The sequence below is a fragment of the Empidonax traillii genome, unplaced genomic scaffold (assembly GCF_003031625.1).
Source record: "Empidonax traillii isolate 1590-97213 ecotype Southwest subspecies unplaced genomic scaffold, ASM303162v1 scaffold497:size1267575, whole genome shotgun sequence".
NCBI lineage: Eukaryota > Metazoa > Chordata > Aves > Passeriformes > Tyrannidae > Empidonax > Empidonax traillii.
In genome coordinates this window covers 963,189-984,094 of record NW_020955690.1, presented here as the reverse complement: position 1 = coordinate 984,094, position 20,906 = coordinate 963,189, and the positions used below count along the sequence as shown (strand labels likewise).

The 20,906-nt window shown below is 36.5% G+C and overlaps 1 protein-coding gene across 1 annotated transcript in view; it reads right to left on the bottom strand.

The window, feature by feature from the left end:
• The window catches only part of LOC114063871 (fibrillin-2), a 124,242-nt gene that overhangs the window by 80,102 nt on the left and 23,234 nt on the right, over positions 1–20,906 (bottom strand). Inside the window, exons 6-11 of the mRNA XM_027896442.1 lie at positions 14,801–14,998; positions 10,395–10,520; positions 3,489–3,614; positions 2,155–2,307; positions 1,188–1,409; positions 225–362 (exon numbers count right to left, since the gene is read on the bottom strand). Of these exons, the coding sequence (XP_027752243.1) occupies positions 225–362; positions 1,188–1,409; positions 2,155–2,307; positions 3,489–3,614; positions 10,395–10,520; positions 14,801–14,998 (963 nt within the window). The remainder of the gene's footprint in view (positions 1–224; positions 363–1,187; positions 1,410–2,154; positions 2,308–3,488; positions 3,615–10,394; positions 10,521–14,800; positions 14,999–20,906) is intronic.

Here is a 20,906-nt window from a genome sequence, read left to right as displayed (position 1 = left end):
TATTCTCAATTAAAGATTTTTTTTTTTGTAAGAAAACACATAACTCTCATATAGAACTGAAATGATCATAGTGTAACTAATACCATAGTCTTTGCACTCTCTTTCAAAAGAGCAGTATCATTAAAATTAATATACTTTTTTTATAAAAAAATCACACCAGACTTAAAGCAGAAAAATATTAGCATTTTAAATGTGAATAGTGGAGTTTAGAAATGTGCACTTACCAATACAATCCCCATTTGTATCCTGCTTATATCCCATGTTGCATTCACAGCGGTAACTAGAAAGGGTTGGTATACAACGTCCATTTAAACAAAGGTTGGGATGGTGCTTACAGTTGTCTACTGTCTGATTGAGTATTGCTAATATAAAAAAACAGAGCATGAGACAAATATTTATACTTTCCAATGGAAGTATGAATATTATGCTTGGCTTCAGAAAGTATGTTACCAGGTGCATAAATATATCCCAAAAATGTTTTTTCCAAGCACTATCTGTTGACTGGAAACAAACAACAACAAACAGCTCTTTGAAATAAAAAACACATTAGACAAACATTCTTAAATATGATTTACCATTTCTGTGGGTAGCCTGATGAGCCTGTCAGTGGCCTCATGAATAAACCATAATTGGTGTGAAAGTTGAAGCAACCACTTCATACATGTTTGCTGCCTTAATAATGCTCTTTGCATTTTATTGTCTCTGTGGCTGTGATCCCAGAGATATGTTTACACATTATAAGCAAGGTATCTACGTATTACACTTCTGCCTGAATATTATTCACCTTGGGCTTTCAGACAAGGCAGTATTTCTTCAGAATAAATAGGTTTTACATTTGGAAAAGACAGAGAATAGTTTATTTTAAACCCTAGTGTTTTTTTGAAAACACTTGGAAATTTGGAGTTTTATTAGTGCTGACAAGTATACATCACCAGGGACAGCACAGGCAAAAGGATTCTGTAACTGAAGTCAAGAAAAAAATCTCAACACCTGTATTTTTGTCAAAAAGGGGGCTCCTGCCCAATGCATCTGTTCAGGTGTCTTAAATATTTTTAAATGACAAAGTCATTTTTAAGTGTTAAGAACACTGTATCATATCCAGACTAAAAACTAAGCAGAAAAAAAGAAAAAGGAAAAATAGAAGGAAGTAAAAAAAGAGACGAACAAGTAACAATGCAAGCACTTACTCAGCCCTGTAATTATTGTGTCACTTCCAGTGGGACTCTGACCCCCTGTCCCACCTCCACGTGGGGAAAAACCATTGCTTCCAGGGATGGGAATGAATCCTGCTCCTCTTGGGCCATAGCCATTGCTGTTGCCACCAAGAAGGAACCCATTTCCTCCTGATCCAGCACGTCTGGAACCACCTCTGGAAGGAGAACCATCCACACAAAGTCTGCGGTGTTCATCTGTTAAACAGGAATGCACAGGGAAGCATAAAGTGAGTTAAGCCTTCAGAAGTCAGCTCACGAGGAAGAAGGATGTTTTTTGTCTCCCATAAAAACCAGAACACCAACTCCTTGTTTCCCTGAAGTTATGTGTTTCCTTTCCTACTCTTAATCTCAGGCAGATCCCATGATATTGTGACAGATGTTGCTTAAGGAAGGACACTAAAAATAATAAAAACTATTTTTTGAAAACTTTTAGATGATACATTGCCAACAACACTGTAACTCCTTTGCCACTCAGAGACATTGACACAGAAAATACTTTTCACCAAGGACTAGGACTATTGCTCTCTGAGCAGAGCTGAAAGAATAACTGAAATACTGATACATTTCTAATTTGAAGTAACCCAAATTGTAATGGAGCAAGAGAGTAACTGTTCCTTTAAATCTAAATTAAATATGAACCCTCATAATTGTTTCATCTTTGAGCTTGACCACAAAATCTTTCCCATTTCCCATTAATTATTTCCAAAGTCCACAAAAGAAGGTCAAAAAAAAAAAAAAAGTGCCAAACAATCATGGACCTGAAAAAAATGGTTCACAGATGGTAATATTGGTATTAAAACCAAGACAATGAATAATAATGTAATTCCTGCCTTTCTTTTTCCATTTTACAATATTCCTGTGACCTTCATCTAAACTAGAATGGACAGCAAGAAGGAGAAAATAAACCAACCAAAATAAACCAACCAAAAAAGCCACTCACCAGATCCTCTGACAGGACACATCTCTGGAGCAGATCCAGTGGCCCAACACCTCCCAGACTGACAGCAGCACTGCCTTCTGGTGAACCTTCCAGGCAGCTCCTGTGCACAGCGGCCACTCACAATGCTGGAGAAACATGTACTTGTCCTCTCATCTGGTAGTTAATTTAAAAGAAAACTAAAAATAGTAACATGGAATTGTTGAAATTACTTTCCCTTGTTCACTGGATGTGAGGACTACATTTTTTTGAGAGTTGTATTGAAAAAAACCCAAAGCAAAACGAAAAAGCACCCAAAAGACACTCAATAATTGTCTGAGGTGATCAGCACCCACACATTCCACACTGGATTTATTGCAGGATCACACAGTTGCAGTGACACCAGTCTTGCATTAATCCAGCAAGCAATTTTGAAGTCTGCTCAGCCTAACAGGAAATATGGATTATATGAAAGATACAAAGAAATAAAAACTACATAGATATATATATAAACCGTATTATGGACAACAGAAGCTGGCTACATTGTTTAAAAATTTATTAATTTGAAAACACTTCTTGGTGTTGTTCTGCTACTGGCTTACATCCTTTATCTGCAATTTAAAAATAGCTTCAGAATTCCCTTCCCTTCCCCAACATGAGAACATCTGAAATAAGAGGAATCACATGAGATCTAGAAAAGACACTATTATTAGCAATTGCTAATTTTTTACATGATATGCAGTATTTTTTAGTTAATTCACCATAAGGTTTTATATCACATACTTGACACATGCAGCTCTATAAAAGAAATTGCTACATGTGGAAATATACATTGTATTTTTAATAATATAGGGATAGCTTTTATATAAATTGTCTTGTAAAAGCTGCAATCTACTGAAGTTCAACACTTGATTTAGTTTCCGCAAACTTAGTGGCACATCAGCATATGCTACTTAAAGCCTTTTGAGGTTATATATGTGCCTTATATTGATCTCTAAAGGTTCAAATAGAAAGTTTAAGTGAGATTGGACTTGAAGTACCAAGGATAAAAGTTTGCTCCTTTAAAACCTAAGTGAGCATAACTTTTGGTTTAATCAGATGCAGGTTTGAGAAACAAATATAATTAACATTTTCTATGTTTGCCTACATAGCAAAGAGACATCAATTGCTTTTTTTTCCCCAGATCTCAGGCAACAATAAACCAACACAAAGGGATCTGCTGTTGAAGTGAAGGTGGTTGTAGTGGAAATCACCATCAGAGGAGGATGCTATGAAATTTAAGCAGCTAGATCAGAGATACAAGTAAGTTAGCACTGAATAAGGGTGGGAGGGAAGTGCCGGTGAGTTGGAGTACCTACCAAGAGTGCACGATCCATCCATGGATATGACATAACCCCTAGGGCAGATGCAGAAGTAACTTCCCACAGTGTTAGAGCACACACCGTCCTCACAAATCCCTGGGGTGATGCTGCATTCGTCAATATCTACCCAAAAAGGAAAGGACATGGGATAATTAGCAGAGCATTTGTACATATTGCTTTAAAAAAAGGGAAAGAGAGCTTTTCTGAACTGAAGTTGTTATTCCTAGTGCTTGCATGTTGCAAACAGCTTTGTTTGCCATCTAAGGAAGATTTTCCTTACACACACACAGGGTGCACCACTTCAGGTCACAAATACATGAGAGCAGGCTGAGATTTCCTCTAAATGACACATACTGAATGCCACCTTTAGGGAGCACAGAATAGCTACAGTGCAATACCAAAACACATACCATGCTTTGGAACTGAAGGAAGAAGTATGGTATAACATAACAGCCCTGGGCTTCCACAATCACAGAAATACTGCTGATTACATTTGACTGTTTCCTGGTCTTCTATTGCTCCAACTGTAAGTAATAATTTTGGCCAAGCCCTTCAGATGCAAACAAATATTGATCCATTCAAATATTTCTGTTAACTAAGCAGTGGTCTCATCTGAACACTAAATTTTGAATGTAAATACATACAAAGTGAGATGTCATCAAGCTGATAAATGAGATGCTGTATGTAACAAGGAGCTGCTAAGGCACTTGACATTAGGTCTGAGAGCACTGTTTGCTCTCCCAGGGCAAATTGAAAGCAAAAGGAAGAGCAGAGGCAATGAGAATGACTATAATTTTATTGTTAGGGATGTGAAGCACACCAGAGCAAACCGGAAGGGAAGTAAAGCATGAGAGTAAAGACTGCATTGTGACCATTTATACAAAGAAGCTAAGTAACCACTTAATTCTACAACTGGGACAATCTCTAGACACATGAGTATTTTTAGGGTCATCTTAGTGACCTAATTTAGCTTTCAGCAATCGCTGTATTTTAGTAGCTGTGAATGTGAACTGTGGCCCAAGAGGTATTTGAGAAAACACGCAAACACTGGTGCCAACTTTCTAACTAGAGCTGAGTTATGTTTTCTTTTTGGAGTGAGATGATACCACAGGGTTTGCACGATTTGATACCAAAGCTAGTCACAGGTACAAGACTTTGGCTTAACTTGTTTGTTAAAATCTGGATGCAGTATTAACTAGAATTAGCTTTCACACTGTGAAACAAACCTCAAAACAGAAGAGTTAGATGTTGAATTCAGACTGTCTCATGTCAAATAATGCAGGAGAAGCATCAGAAAGAGCATATGACAGAAATTATTTCATGATGACACTGAAGGTAGTCGCCTTCCTTGTGAGAAAGCCTTGGGAACCCATGGGTCTTATTAATCCTTCATTTCCTTGGGCCTGTCACTCTAGAAATTCTCTTGAGATGAAATTTTGAGATGTATTTCTTTAGAAATACACTTTAACAGGTGTTATTTTTAGGGTAAGATCACTACATTCTCCACATTGAAAACTCAAAGGAAAGAAGGAGTGACAAAATGATCTGTCACGGACAGGGTATTAATGAGGTAACTCCCCACTGTGAGAACTCCCTTTAGACAGGAATCTACAGAGGACATTCAAATACTGAAAGGAAGATTAGTTTTGCCATAAGACCCCTAAGAACATGAAAACTGGTCTTTTAAAAAGTGAAGATATGAATAAAACACTCCCTCTCCCACTGTCATATCATTTGGAGTGTCACTGTAAAAAAAGACAATTTATCTTATGGGTAAGATAAATTCAAATCTTTGAACTTTCTAACTGGTCCATACCTATGAACATCCTTTATTTTACATTATGGGGCAGAATCAGAGCAAGTGAAAGTTGTGCATCAAGAAAGTTTCCCTGAGCTTACTATCCCCTGAAGCATATCTTCAGTCTCGAGAAAAAACTACACTACTCCTTCTCATCACTGCTGTAGTGGTTCCAAAAATAAATCCCAAGACTAATTCTAAACGTCAGAGGTGCCCAAACTTTGATCAAGGTATAACCAGTGTAATGGTCACAATTTACCAGCATGTCTGGTGATGCAAAATCTGCACACACAACAGGGAGGGCACAAAACTGTTGCCAGCAATTCAACAGTCACCAGTGCTATATGAGTTAGTTAAATTTAAGATTCTTAAATTTAAGAACCCCTATGCCAGGAATTTAGCCTTTCCAAAAAATGTGGTTTTCCTTCAGTCACTCTTTTAGACACTGGGTCTCAAATATTGTGGGTTTCATAGCATTTTATTCTTTTTTTCTTCTGACGTACATAAAACAGCAGCTACTACACATAAGAAAGGAAAAAAAAATTAACCTATAAAAATCTTACTACAAAAAAACCACTAGGCCCTTGAAAACTGAAAGCTTGATCTTCATTTTCACTCTGTTTGGCACAGGTAAAATTACAGGCAGTAATTTTAATTACAAGAACACAGCACCTGACCTTCTACCAAGGGAAACCAAAATTCCAAACTAGCGTTTAAACAGTAAAAAGCCGTTGCGGAAATGACAAGGTGGAGTTTGTAGCTGGCAAGTGAAAGACATAGGAAGGAAGTAGTTAACCACCTCTGCAAACCTGTGGATGTAGATCATCCTTCTCAATTGGCTACATTCACAGGAGTTTAACACTGTCTAGGGCTCTTGTCCAAGAATGACAGGATGCTGGGAAGGGAACAAGTACCTTCCTGAAATCTGGGCAGTGACTAGAGTGGAATGAAGACTCCATGGTCTTCTGCATGCGGACAATAAAACCGCTTTTTTTACCAATTAACGTGAAGAACCTTTGTGGAAGAAAAATATTTTACTTACTGGAGCAGTGCCAAGTAATTAGATTTTTGTTTCACTAGTTTTTGAGCCAAATCTCTGTCTGCCCTCCCTGGTCCTTATAATTATTTCAAAATATCTCTGTTACCTCTGACTGGAAATTCTGAGACTTTACCTCTGGAAGGGCTATTTTTAGGATGGTTGATTGAAAAAGTTATTCAATTTCCTGCCTTTCCTCCTCCAAAATACATAAATTAATGGTCTCAGGGAAAATGCTCCAAAGATAAGAAAGAGGAGGTGCTGTCTTAAGGGCAAAGAAGACTGGTGGCATGAAGAGCTACAGTTCCAATGCTGCATACAGGATGAGAAAGCCCACCTCAGCATGAGAACCAATTTAAATGTATGATATAAACTCTGCAAATGTATTAAGGTGAGTTTCTGCCAAAAAAACCCAGCCTGGATACTCATGATTCTGAATTCCTGCTATGGTAAGCAGGATTTTATAAATAACTGATTTAAAAGTACCAGAAACAGGGCTCCCTGCTGAGTTCTGCAAAAGGGTTCCTTAAGAATAGTTTTAGTCTATAGTAATACCTGGTAGCATCAAATCTGAATAGCACACAACCTAATGAAATGATACACCAAAGCAGGAAAATTAGAAAAAACTTGGAAATAGAACTATTTATTTTAAAAAAATTCTTTTCGTGCCCCATCTAAAAACAAACCAAACCAAACCAAACAAAAAACCAAAAAAGGGACTTAGTCTGTATCATGTAGTCCTAACCCCTTGATGCCAAGAGTATAGCAAAATATCTTCTCAGAAAAAGCTTCAGGGCATCTTATCTCCTAGAATTCTTTAAAATTTTAACGGTAGATGGGGTCATACCTAACTACACTTATTCAATGTGTATGATGTATTTTCTATTTGAGAACAGTAAGTAGAGCACATCTACTAGATCCCTGAAATAAGGTAAGTAGTATTCCACCTCTTTTGTAAAGCAGTTTGTACAGTCCATCTCTGAACAACAAGACATAAGTTCCATTAGCTCTGGAAGACAGTAACATTCTAAAAATGAAAAGAATTTTGTTCCTAAAAAGACAATGAAACCTCAATAAATTGTAGATCAAAACTTTTAGGCTAAAAAAAATGAAGGGTTTGGGGTTTTCTTTTGTTTAGTTAAAACATCCCACTAGTGCACTGGATTTAGTACAATTTCTGTAAGGGTCTTTTCCAAAGTTTTTCAACCCTGTGCCCATTAGAGCTCATGAGCCTTGAATTCTCTCATGACTTTCCCAGTAGTGGAAGGAGCCACTCTGACTAATTTATAGACTTTCCACTATAGTGGAAAGACTATAAATTGGGATAAATTTATAATGTGGCTCCTTCCTAATTTATAATAAGGCTTCTTACTAATGTAGAGCCTAGAATTGGATTAATTTTAAAGTTCATATTTTCCCAAATGGCCTAAGTTATCCATTTACATCTCTACATACGAGGGCAGACACACAGAGTTACACATGCAAGCTGTGCCCATGTGCTTTGGAAAAAAGAAAAAAAAGAAACATAGGAATATAAAGCAAGAAAATATTCCAGCAAAGCAATGTTTATTGCTTAGCATAGCTCTAAGAAAATCCATTATAGTACCAAAAGAACAACATGAACATTCCTACTTATTCTAACAATAGCTAATTTTTTTTTTTTCCAGGAGGAACAACAGAAGAAAAAACTCTAACCCACAAAATATATCTAGATGCTTTAGGGCAGAGCATCTCAAATCTCTCACTCTTAAGTAAGAGAACTGCTGTTATAATAAAGAAGGGAGCCCCTGGTGGTCTAGTGGTTAAGGACGCAGTGCCGTCTCTGCCGAGGCCCAAGTTCAATTCCCGGTCAGGGCCACTCCCCGGGAAGATGGAGCTCGTTAGCCCTGTAAGGCAATCCATCTACGTCCTGAGGACCTCGCTGCCACCGTCCAAGCTCGCTTGGCCCCGGCAGATGAACCTCAGGATTAAAGGGTGGGCTCAGTTCCGCGCACACTGTGTCTCACCTAAAAAATCCAATGCACAGGCTGGAAGGTGTAAAGACCTTCCCCGGTTCTTTGTTCACGAAGACTGGCCATTGATTGATTGATTGATAATAAAGAAGGTCTGAATAGTTAGTGAAGGATTTCAGCCTTTGCCTCTGAACACTGGAGCCTTAACTAGTTACTGACTCCAACTTGGATTTTGTCCTTTGTAGCCAGTAAGTAACATTTGACCTCATTTTCCATACATAAAAAGGGAAAGGAGTGAGCAGAATACTTCATACCACATCATTTCTACACAATGTTTTAAATAAAAAACTTCGTAAAAAGAATGCAGTTTCTATTAAATAAATTCTCTGTACACAGGTTCTAACTCCTTGGATGCCAATTCTTAACATCCTGCCTGTCCATATATGTATTATGTAAATTATATAACTTCACTCAAATGGCCAGTCCCACTAAAAGTGGAATTGTTTGAAGGCCTGGCTATAGTTATATCCTATAAATTTAACACTGAGAGATTATGAATACCTAATTAAAAAAACAAACAAACAAGCATGAATAAAACTATGGCTTGGCTTTCACTCTCTGCTCCATTGTTGGATAATGGCATTACCCTTGTGTAATTTTGGCATTACCATCTGGCTGTGAAGCATGGGGAAATGGACAAGCAACAGTTTCATGATGTCTTTTTTACCCAGAAAATTTGGTACAAACTAGGTAGGGCAAGTTGCATTTGCATAATTCCCCATGTGGAGTGATCTGACTAGGGAAGCTAATGGGGAAGCTGTGACCAGGGACTAATTTCTGTCACATATAGAAGTGGTAGGGGCTTAGAAGAAACAGAGCCAGAGCGTTATGACCTGTTGTGCAGTAGGCTGCCAACAAAACAGGAAATTAAAACCCTCTGATTACTGAACCATGAAATAAATAATAACAAATATTTCAGACTGTAGGTAATGTTTCACTTCTACTACGCGTAGTCCCACAAGCATCACAGATTTATAAGCAAATCTGTCTTAAAAATACATTCACTTTTTTTTGTGGTTACTATCAGGGAGAAATGCTGAATAGCATTTTAAAAATTAAAGCAGAGCTTTATATAGGTTAAGGAAGTAGAATGCAAAGAATTAACTTTTAACTACTGTTTTCAGAAGAAAGGAAACATATCAATGTGTAAGTTCTCCTTTTGGCATCAAAGGTGGAGAGCACATGCCAGTCCAAAAAACAACATTTACAAAATGACCTGCATTTTTTGGATCTCTACGAGAACATCTATTTAACGTATTTTAACTGCATCCTTGCCTGAGAGGAGCTCCTTCACATCTAGGGTTAACAGCAAAAAAACCATGAGCACTGCTAGGGACATCATCAGAACAGTAACTTCATTTATTGAACTCCTAATGTCCATCATAACAGATATCCAGAGGCTGTCTGCTTTGATGAGATATTGTATTAAAATGTATTTTTTGAGGGGGCAGGGACTTCCAGTTCAACCAGTTTGGGCAAAAGCGCTTTTATCCAACTCCTGCTGTTCCAAGCCTCATGGACTAATAATAAATACACCATGGAAAAGAGAATCAAAAACTCAAGTGCACTTCTTGGTAAGTAACAATGGATAGATTAGAACAAATTATAGGAATGGATAGACAGTGAAGAGCTGCCTCTGAGAAAAAGCCATAAGCAGGTTGAGAGCCTGTGGGTAAAAATCAAAGGCTACACCAAGAAGGGATGCCTGGTATGTGGGGTCTACTTGAGACATCTCCAGGAATGTCTAGAAAAATGGACTAGTTTTATCACCAGGGTGGGGAAAACTTATCTATAAAAATGTTTCCCCACAAAGTCCGGGCAGAACCCCCAGGATTCTGGAAATGCCATCACCAACGCAAGAGCCAGGATTGGTGACTCCTCCCTCCCTCCCTCCCTCCCTCCCTGTGAAGAAAAAACAAAAAGTACAGCTCAATGATGTTATGTCTGCCCAAATCAAACAACTACAACTATTCAACTATTAAGTAATGTTCATTACTAAAGTGCTCTAATTTTTACAAGACCACTTCTTAGGTATGTTCCCTTACAACATCACTTACCATCACATTTTTGAGTTGCCTCGTTCTGTTTGTGACCAACAGGACACTTGCACTCATACGAACCTACTGAATTAATGCAGTTTCCTCCTTGGCAGACTCCAGGGATAGCCTGGCATTCATCAACATCTACAAAGACAAAAAACCAAATGATTACTTGGCATAAGGTACATAAGTTGCTTTCAGTAACTTCCTGCTGTATTTTATAAAGTGCTACATCCAGTTCAAATTGAGTTGGGGTTTTTTTGTTCCTCACCCTCATTTGCTTATACTGTATGATGCTCTCAGTTGACATCTGGCTAGAGTACGGTACTCTTTTTCAGGAGGATGTTCATTATCTAAAAGCCCTTACAAGGCACTGAAATTTCACCTTAGTTTGTGGATTATAGTCCTTCTTCAGTTTTTATTCCTTCTGGTGTTTGTGCTATAGATAAAACTTATGATATATGCCCTGTCCATTCACCCACTCTTTCATTTAAGCAAGTATAATCTCCTACAGTCAAGAAAGAAGGCAAGGTTTTTTTGCAATTTTTGTTTAATCACCGGATTTGGGTTTAAGTACATTTGCTGAAGTTTGCACTTAGTTCCTGAATCTGTGCTGACTTAGCACACTATCATGGCCAAATGCAACAGTTAGATTGTAAATGAATTAAGGCCTTCACCAAAGGCATAAACTTCCTACATTTTTTCTTCTAAATAACTAACGCTTGGTGCTACTTGTTTACTTAGAAAGCAAACATTTCATCTCTGAAGTATTTTAAGGAATGGAGGCTGGAACTAGATGATCTCCAGAGATTCCTTCCAACCTTAACTATTCTATGATTCTGTGAATCTTGACATGACTTAACAGCATCTAGACAGAAGACGGTTCCATCATTCATAGATACACAGCCCCTTCTGAGTAAAACATATGGTGTTTGTCTTTTGACCCTTGGGCCTCAAAATGCATTTATCACACACAGAATGCCTGTGCCCTATGTCACTTATTAATGCTTATTTAAATTAGATTTACAGTGTCAGCAGATCACTGTCAAAATCACTGTATATTACACTGTCAGATCACTGTGTATCTGACACAGTTTTATAAGTCGAAGATATCAAGGAACAGTAAATTAATGGCAGCAGGAGCAGCAGCAGGCAATGAATACTTTCCAGAAACAGAAAAAGTATCACTGGAGCCTTAGAGTGACCAAAATTTTAAAATCTATTGATTCCATTAATTTCTTTCAATTCTTTTAAAAAAGACAAATGGATGTTAATCTTTCTAAAATTGAAAAGCTAATCCAAATAATGCATTGCTATGCAGTGCCTGTTCAGTGAAGAAAACAGAAGTTGATACTCCTAAATCCATGTAGCAATGGCAATAAAGTACACTTAAGTGGAACGTTTAAGTTCCTCCTGCTTGAATTCTTGGGATGAAGAATGACTGATCAGCTACAATTCGTCTCTAAGCAATGACTGGATAGAAACTGTTAGGGGAAAAAACCTGAAACACAACTGCACAATCTAAATTTTGATTGAGTTTGCTTCCTTAATCTTTTTAAAGCTGTTCATGATGATAATGAAATACCAATAGTATTACAATATTCTATACAAACATATTGCTCAGAAAGCATAATTAATCCTGAAAAGGTGCTAAAGACCCATTTAAGACTGCATCATGCAAATCCTGTGAAGAGTAGGAGCAACTTCAGTAGTCACTCAGTAGTTAAATCTTGTCACTGTCTGACATCTAACACATAACAGATATTTAAATTAGGACCTATTTTCCAATAGTAAGGCCTGCAAGTTTTACTGATTTTGACTTGTTCATACCAGTTTCCAAACTGGACTCTCTACTCATGTAAACATTCACTTCAAAAATTCCAAACATTTAAACTATGGGCTGAGTGAATCTGGTCTAACTGATATATGACAAAATTTTATTGATTGCTATGATTTGCTCAGATCTTAAAAGGGACTGTCTATATTACTGAAGTCAAGACAATGGTTTTGTGAAACAAAGGAATTCTGTCTCTCTTCACAGAATAGTCAACCTTTTTTCATTTGTGCCATACCATCATCTTGTAACATCACACGCTAAGCCCAGCTGACATAAATACAATCAGAGCTTCCTATATAGTGACTACATGTCAAAAACATAGCCAAAATTATGGCTGTTTAAACTTAAACTTTAAACTTTGTTTATCTATTGCACAAAGTAGACCACCACATTGTTTCTATGGAAAATCCCTGTGGACTTTAGCAATGCTGTTAACTACATAACTTAAAAAATATTTGCCACACAATACATACTCTCAGAAAAAGAAAACAAAAGTATTTTGGGGATGGGTGCTTAAGAGCACCACTGATCTCTCACATAACTTAAACGAAGCCTCAGAAGCTATTCCAGGATCTGTTCGGCAGGGAAGTTTCAAGGATTCATTATATCTGACCAAGTCATACAATGGAGTTTGACTTGGAGACTGTAACATGTATCCCTTCTGTATATTGTTTCTGCTTACGACATTGTTATGAAAAGAATGTCTAAAACATACTAATCATCTCAAGATGAACACTAAAACATAAGCTGTTATGTGCAGACAGAGGCCTAACTCTTACATATAAGGAAAAGTGGTATCAAATATTTTCCTTAGTATAATTTAGATACTTTAAGCAATATAAGCACAGAAAAACAGGAAAGCAAATATTTAAAGTGGAGAAAAATGAAGGGATTTATTGTTGCTTAAAAGTATTTTAAATAAAATAGATGCCTTTGCTAAGATAATGCCATGAGGATTCCCTCAGAATTGAATTTGAGCTAACAGCTCAAAGTTGCAGGTCAGCCATACCAATGTGTTAAATGAAAACTGGTGGAAAAGTCCAAAGACATGTTTCATCAAATTTTAATTACTAAGAATTAAAAATCTTAAAACATCTTGCTTTTCTGTCATTCTTTTAACTCAAGTGCATAGAGGACTCTTAACAAAAACTCCTATGGAGGACATCCGAAGTAGGAATCCAGCCAAACAACTAACTCTGTTAGATTTGTGCGATTTTAAACTACTGAACGATGATATAGTGCAGGGAAAAGCAGCATTAACCAACATTCAGTCAGTTTTCCATCCACCTCCCCATCTGCTCATCCGTCCTGTCCATCAACATCTTATGGGAGATAGTGTCAGATACTTTCTCTGCTAACACATATTCTAGCTAACATACACACACATGAAAAAATCCTGCTATTGTACGCTTTTTCATAATTTTGTAAATAGGGATATAAATTAATCAGCTTGGAAGGAAGAATGAGACTTGTGTGTGCTTTAAAAAAGGGGGTCCTCTGATGTTATACTGTGCATCAAAATTTGTGGGGGAAAAGAATGCTTCCATGGGAAGACAGACACCCTCAGGTATTGGTATGGCTGTATAGTGATGAATTTGCCTATCCCAGCATTATCCGGTGGAAAAATGAAACCTGGGAAAACGTCCATTAGCCAGCTGTCTGCACCCTTCTAAGTACCATTCTATCTTGCCTCAGGAAAAGGATGCCTTCACATTCATTAGTCAACACCCACTGCAAGCCACTGTCAAAATCATACTTGGTTTCCGCTGCTTCTTTGGAAGGTTCTAAAACAACACAGCCTGCAAACTGACCACGTGTGCCATTCTGCAACAGAAAAGTAGTACGCTCTCCTTTGGGAGTTCTGATATTCTTTGTTACAGCATTCTTCATGCAGTTTATTCTTAAATTTAACAAAGCAGCTGCAGCAGAACAGATACCTTTCTTTCAGGACATGTGGTAACTGCTGGAAGGAGGAACAGCATCTTAATATCATGGAAAGAGAGACTGGATAAGAAACAAGGCTTTCCCATTTCTCAAATATTTTATGACTCTAAGCAGAGAAGACTTCAGTCCTTCCCTACTCCTGCATTTTTCTAGCCCTGTACAAATAATCCAAATGAAGCATCAAGACAGCTCACTATGTGCTTTATTTAAATGATGAGATTAAAAAAAAAAAGGTTTATATGATAACTCCAAACCATTTGAGAAAGAAAACAACTCCATGTCAAGAAATAGAAAAATGAATTAAGCATGTACTATTTAAAGTCTACAACAACATAAGTCAGTTGCCTGATTGATGCTCTGGTGGAGTATCTGATTGTTTTCTGAACACATATTCTCACCTTTTTGTGCTCTGTACTTATATCTCCTTGAATGTTGTGATATTTTCTAGCACTTGAATTTTGCTCTATAACGTATAATAGTTAAAATCTGGAAGTAGCAAACCACATTCAAATTTTTTCAACAGTAAGACACAGAACACAAACAAGAAAACAGTGATGTTGCCTTAAAGGGACTGCAAGATTTTCAAGATAAGCATCAGCAACACAGCACAACAGTCATGCATGATCTGGATCAGAGGGCTTACCTTGACACGCCCCAGTGCGGATATTTGGGATGAAGCCACGGCGGCAAGGCTGAGGCTGAGCAGGGCACATCTCACAGGGGTGACCCCACGCACGCCCAATGGTGGCACAACAGAGGGATTTTGTGCAAACAATCCCAGTCAGCTGGCCCTGGCACATCTGTTTGTTGACTTGTGTGAAGCATGGGCCTGTCCTGTAATCTAGAAAAAAGAAGGAAAGTTCACTGTATTATACAAGACAGTGTACTAGTAACTATAGAAAGACTTTATTTTTAATCCAGTAAATGCCTGTATAAAGAAAATTCCAAGAGGACCTGGAAATTTAAGCTATATTCCTGTTACAAAAGTTGCATGACACCTTCTACTAAAGGAAAGGATTTTCACAGTTATTTTACCTTTCAATTTATTTCTTTCTGATAGATACAAGTAAATGAAAGGCAGTTAGACCTTAAACTGCTCTGTGCATTGGCAATGTATCCAGTAAAATCCACAATAAGCAAGAGTTTTACAAATCAACAACAAAGAGATAACAGAGCAGATCAAATTAAGCAAACAAGGACTGGAAGTTGGTTTTCTCAGCTACTCCATGGTGATTCATGGGAGGGAGCTACAGATCACAGCAGCCACACATTTATTTGCTCCACATTGATCAAAACCATGCCAGAGACTGTCAAAGAATCAATGTTCCTGCTGGAATGCTTGTTGCAAAATAGTGCTATCTACTTGTCAAACACTGTCTTCCACACATCTTCATTACTGTGCAATTAGTCTCACAACCAAGTCAGAAATGGGACAACTGACGCTTTCTATAACTAGATACTTTCACCTTGAAGAAATATCAGCTTTGACATCTTTGAAAAGGTAGAGAATGGTCTTCCCAGTGGGATGTCATACTAAGCTTTATTGATTCATAAGTAAAAGCTAGTTCAAACAGAAACAGATGTTCTGCTCCCTATCCCTTGGTAAGGTTCACTCAGGTATCAACCCAGGAAAGACTTCTGCACAGATTAAAAGATCTTAAATACTCAGCTAGGTCTGTGAATTTTATTATTTCTTGATTTTCAATAGAAAATAATCTTCAAACTTATTCTTGGGATTGATTTTAGACTTCACATGAATAAGATGCTCAAAAATATGAGGCTGAAAAAAACAAGAAGATATGTGTAGGTAAACCCAAAAAGACCATTTATGACCCTCTAGCAACATTGAGAGTCACACTATGAAATATAATCACTATCAGAAGGAAGTAAGATTTCTGGTAGTTGCAAGTGAGTGTGATCTCTGAGTTCACACAGATCTGTATGTGATTATCTAATCCTTTCATAATTCTGAAGTTGTATTCAGCATCAGCATGAATCTATTTCTCAAAGGCTACTCAATGTGCCCATTCATCTGCAGAATTTGCTGCTCATGTATTCCCTGCTCCACACACTCTCATGGAGTCCAGTTCTTCATGGGGGAACGCCCCCCACAATGAAATCAAATAGTGATTATGCATAACTAAAATTTTCAAAACTTACATTCAGCAGGACTCATAATCTTCACATCCCAGCTCACCTTGCCATTCCTATCTTGAAAATAAGTAGTTCTGCTGGACCATATTGTATTTTTATATATTGAGTCCGTATTGGTGTGTTATATGTATTGTGTGTGTATATATATATAATATTGTATATGTATTTTAGATATTGATTTTATAGTGAGGTACACTTTTTTATAGGACCAATCTTTTGATATCGTGAAGCAATTACGGTAGGAGTAGAAATAAAAACTATTTACTTCTCTGTTTAATAGCTGATGATCCATAGGATTGAAAGATATTCCATGTTAAGAAGCTTGGGATTCAATCAGACAAAATTAAAGTTGGAATTCCAGCTATAGTTGTAAATTGTATTTGAGTTCCATTACCTTCCCATAAGATGTAACATGTGTACACTCTGTCAAACGTAGTGATGAAAAGTTCAATTTAGAGGGTGTGTTTGAAACAAGGGTCAGATAATAAAACCAGACTATAAAGGGTGTTTGTTCAAGAGAATCTGAAAGAGTTAAGTACAGAAAGCAGTGATACAATACACCTATTCCTTAATATATCCTATTAATAGGAAATATATGCTCTGGAAACCTATACATATACATACACATATACATACTCTTGCCTTAATAAACAGAGAATGTATAAATCTTTGCAGTGATTCTTTGTACAGCTATGGCAACTGTAATTAAAACAGGATGCTGGAAAACTGCAAAAATTATGCAAAAAGTCAGAAGAATAATTAAGATTTCTGAAACATGTCTTATAACAAAATTTTGAAATATCATTGTAATTTAAAATATCATCCATAAAAAGTGTATTCATTTTCAAAGTCTTTATTTGTTCAGTTTATCCAACACGAAGCTCAAAGGTAAAGAGACTGATCAGTGGTTGCTCTTCTACCCTAGGAAAAAAATGCAATATTTAAAAATACACAGCGAAGGCAAGTATGGTAAGGTAAACAGTAAAGTACAGTTGTTTACACAAAGGTCTGCAGTCACACAGTATATTTTTACTTACGGGAAGCAAACACAGTAAAACTCGATGCCATTCTGAAGATAATCTGTAGTTTCAAATGAAGCTGTGGATTTGATTCAGGAGTTGCTATGTAACATTCTATGGTCTGTCAGATTATGTTATTATGATGGTTCATCTGACCTTAAAAACTCTCAATTTATGAAGCAATTATTTTTTCCACATGGGTTTTCTTGTCTTATTGTTAGGTTTTTCTTCATTTGCTCCTTTCCTAGCCTTGCTGATGGAATAATTTTGCCAGAGTGAACATATGTTAGACAGATGTTAGAAATCATTTGTTACTTATAAAGTGTAACTACTTTGGTGAAAGAAAGTGATTTTCAGTACACACGTCATACTTTTTTTTTTAGCTTCAGAAAATTATATTCAGTATACACCATGACCTGAAGAATGACAATCTTCATCAACAATCCAAATTGCTGTAATTAAATTTAGTTAGAAGTACTTTTTCCTTGGCATCAAGGAAAAAACAAATCCTGGACTTCTAAATTTAGCTGAAATGCAACATTTCTATCCTTTCATAGAAGTGCGTATTCTGTATTCTCAAATGGGACTATCCAACTATCACAGTTCTTGGGATCTTTTTCATTAATTCCTTTTTAAAATTGGAAGTCTATTCTAATTCTACCTGTAATTCTAAAACAAGACTAGTTGACAGGAGCCTTTGACAAGGATTAGCAATGTTAAGAATTCTAGTCTTGGTTTTTGTCTAGTATCCATCTTCTTTGGTTTTCTTCCTGTACCTCTGGCCAAAAACAGATGATTTAGATGAAGGTGTAAAAAGTCTGCTGTAAGTAGACATGGGATAGTCTGCACCATTTAAGTTTCCTCTGTGTCTAACACCCACTAGCTAAAAACCTGAAACATAATGTTTAACACCCCAACTACCATTTGCTGTCATTCAGAACAAAACATTAAAGATTTTGGTACATATTATAAGGATTCAGTTTCTACCTGAACTTCATCATAGTCTTAGCCTCCACAACTTCATTCTGTATTAACTACTACTCCTGCTCATAAAAAATTTACCTTTTCTCAGGTAATATAAAAGAGAAAAAATTACATATGAAGAAAAATAAAAAGTCATCTAGATGTGTTGGAATGTCCGCTGTAAGTCATCCAGAAGAACATAAAAACTTGAGTCTGTTTTCATAGGAAAACACAGACTGAAAATTCAACTGAAGTCTCCCAATACCAAAATACTGTTCTTGTGTGAAGTCCAGAAGTGGTGCAATGTCACTCTTGCATTCAGCCCACAGAAGGGAGTAAGGACATAGTGATTTGGAATACTGATAGGTCTATTACCAAAACTAACATACTGACAGTTTTAAGCTTGTTGATTAGTATGAATTACGTAAGGAGTGAATAAAGGAGGATGTCCGAGATATACGTTCCCACTCCCTGCCAATTAAAGACCTAATACTTAATACATGTCTTTCACTTCCTTACAAAGCAAATCTGCCTTTCATAAGAACTTTTTACAGAACTTCTCTCCCATAAGGATGGCTTAACAAATATTAAGGAATATATAAGAAAATAAGTGATTTCATTTCAACCATCTCACTTGCAGGCTCAAGTGGAACAAAAAGTATATAATTACTAATGACACCTCAAAAATCCATTTCATACCTCAGCATTATTAGATGAACAATCTAATACATGGGATCTGAATGCTGGAAAGAAGTAAATGCTGTCAGCATTACTAGGAACTTTACTCCCTTCTGAAAGAAAAATTAACACAGTGGTGCAAAACATGGAGGGAGCCTTCAGAGTGGAGGCATTAAGTCTATACCTGCAAAGATCTGAACTTAAATGAGCCTTGTTAAAAGATACCCCAACAGGAAACATGAAGGAGAAGTAACTGTCTTTATTACAACTCTGATATGTGGCAAATTTCCCCATGATTTCTGCTAGCACTCCGAGGTCTCAAGACATCTGAAACTCTTTATGCTGCTTGTTGCTGCACCTGCTAGTTTACTGATGAGATTTTTCAAAGAGACTGCATCTGAATTTTTCCTTTGAGAAGTAAAATCTAAATGTTTCAATAAATGAAAGTGTAATTGGGCTCCATCTTCCTGCAAGGGGAAATTCCACAATGTGTGACTCCTATATAGTCGTCCTCAAGTTCAGACCATAAATTTGAAATGTATGTATGCATATATAAAAATATTATTATTCTTACTCAGCTCCAAATCTGCAGACCATGTCACAGTAATGCAAAATGTGATCTGAATATTAAAAAGTACATATGTTTATTAAATTCTATCTTTCAATATTTTAATCAATCTTATATGGAAATCTGGTGGGTTTTTTGCAGTAATGCTTAGCTGCTGACACTGAGGATTCACAATAAGTGGAATTTCAAAAGTAACAAGAAGGTATATCAACTGTACTGATTATGGCTTGATATAAATAAAAAGCATTTTTTTCAAAGGTGACATCCAAAAAGTTAGAGAAAAAAGATTTCTGGATGGAAATAAGAGCTAGTCTCTTGAAAAAATGAAAGAGACTTGGCAATGCTATTAATTTCTCTTGGAAAAAAATATTATGTGGGCAGTACTGCTATTTAGACTAAGGAGTACTTATAAATCAAAGCCTGAGTAGTAAAATCAGAGCCTCCTTCCATTGACTGTTTCAGAAACTTGTGTGTTTAAAGTATTTAATACAATTAAGTTTATTATTAATGTAAAAAATGAACATACAAGTCTTTTAAACACTTAAAATTGTTGATAACTAAAAGCTGAGACATACCCCCAGAAGGTTCTTCAGCAATTACCTGAAGAAATTACTTCTATAAAATTTATTTTAATATGTAATAGAGAAGAAGAGAAGTTTAGTTGAAAAGATTTTGAACATTCATATTAATAACATTATGAAGACTTGACCATATAAAGCTGACAGCTTTCATTTTAAGGCTGAATTTTTAACACTGTTCTACTGGTCCCATGTGACCATTTCTGAACAGCTCCCATGATGCAATATTTTCCATCACACAGACTCCTGTGATTGATTAGGTAACTTAATAATACACACTTGACAACTAAAAAGGAAGTGGACGACAGCTCTAAATGAAAGAAGAAAAAAGTCATGTTTAATGTGGGCTTAGTAGCTTTTAAAAAAATTCCAGTCTCCACCAGTACTGCTGTCATGTCCACTCTAAGCACATTCTCATTTTCCTCTGGCTGAAGTAGTAGAAGCAGCTCTTCTCCAAAAACAAGACTCCAAGGTTTGCACACACACGCATTTTAATATAATTGATTTTATGTCAGTTTTAAGTGGATAAAGTTTTAGTGTAGCATTATCTGCAGATCTTAAAACTCTTTATTTTTTATTTAAAAAATAATTGATTTTTACACACTTAAGCACATTGGAAAGGATAGCAAAGTACCAGATAATCAAGACTATTTCTGAAATAAAATGCAATTTTGTGTAATCGGTCTGAACACTGAAGCTTCCAATATTTTAAGACACAAGACATTTTGAAAAATACACACATGCACACAAGCAGAGAAAGCCTGACAGCTTGGCTATTGATTTTTCAAT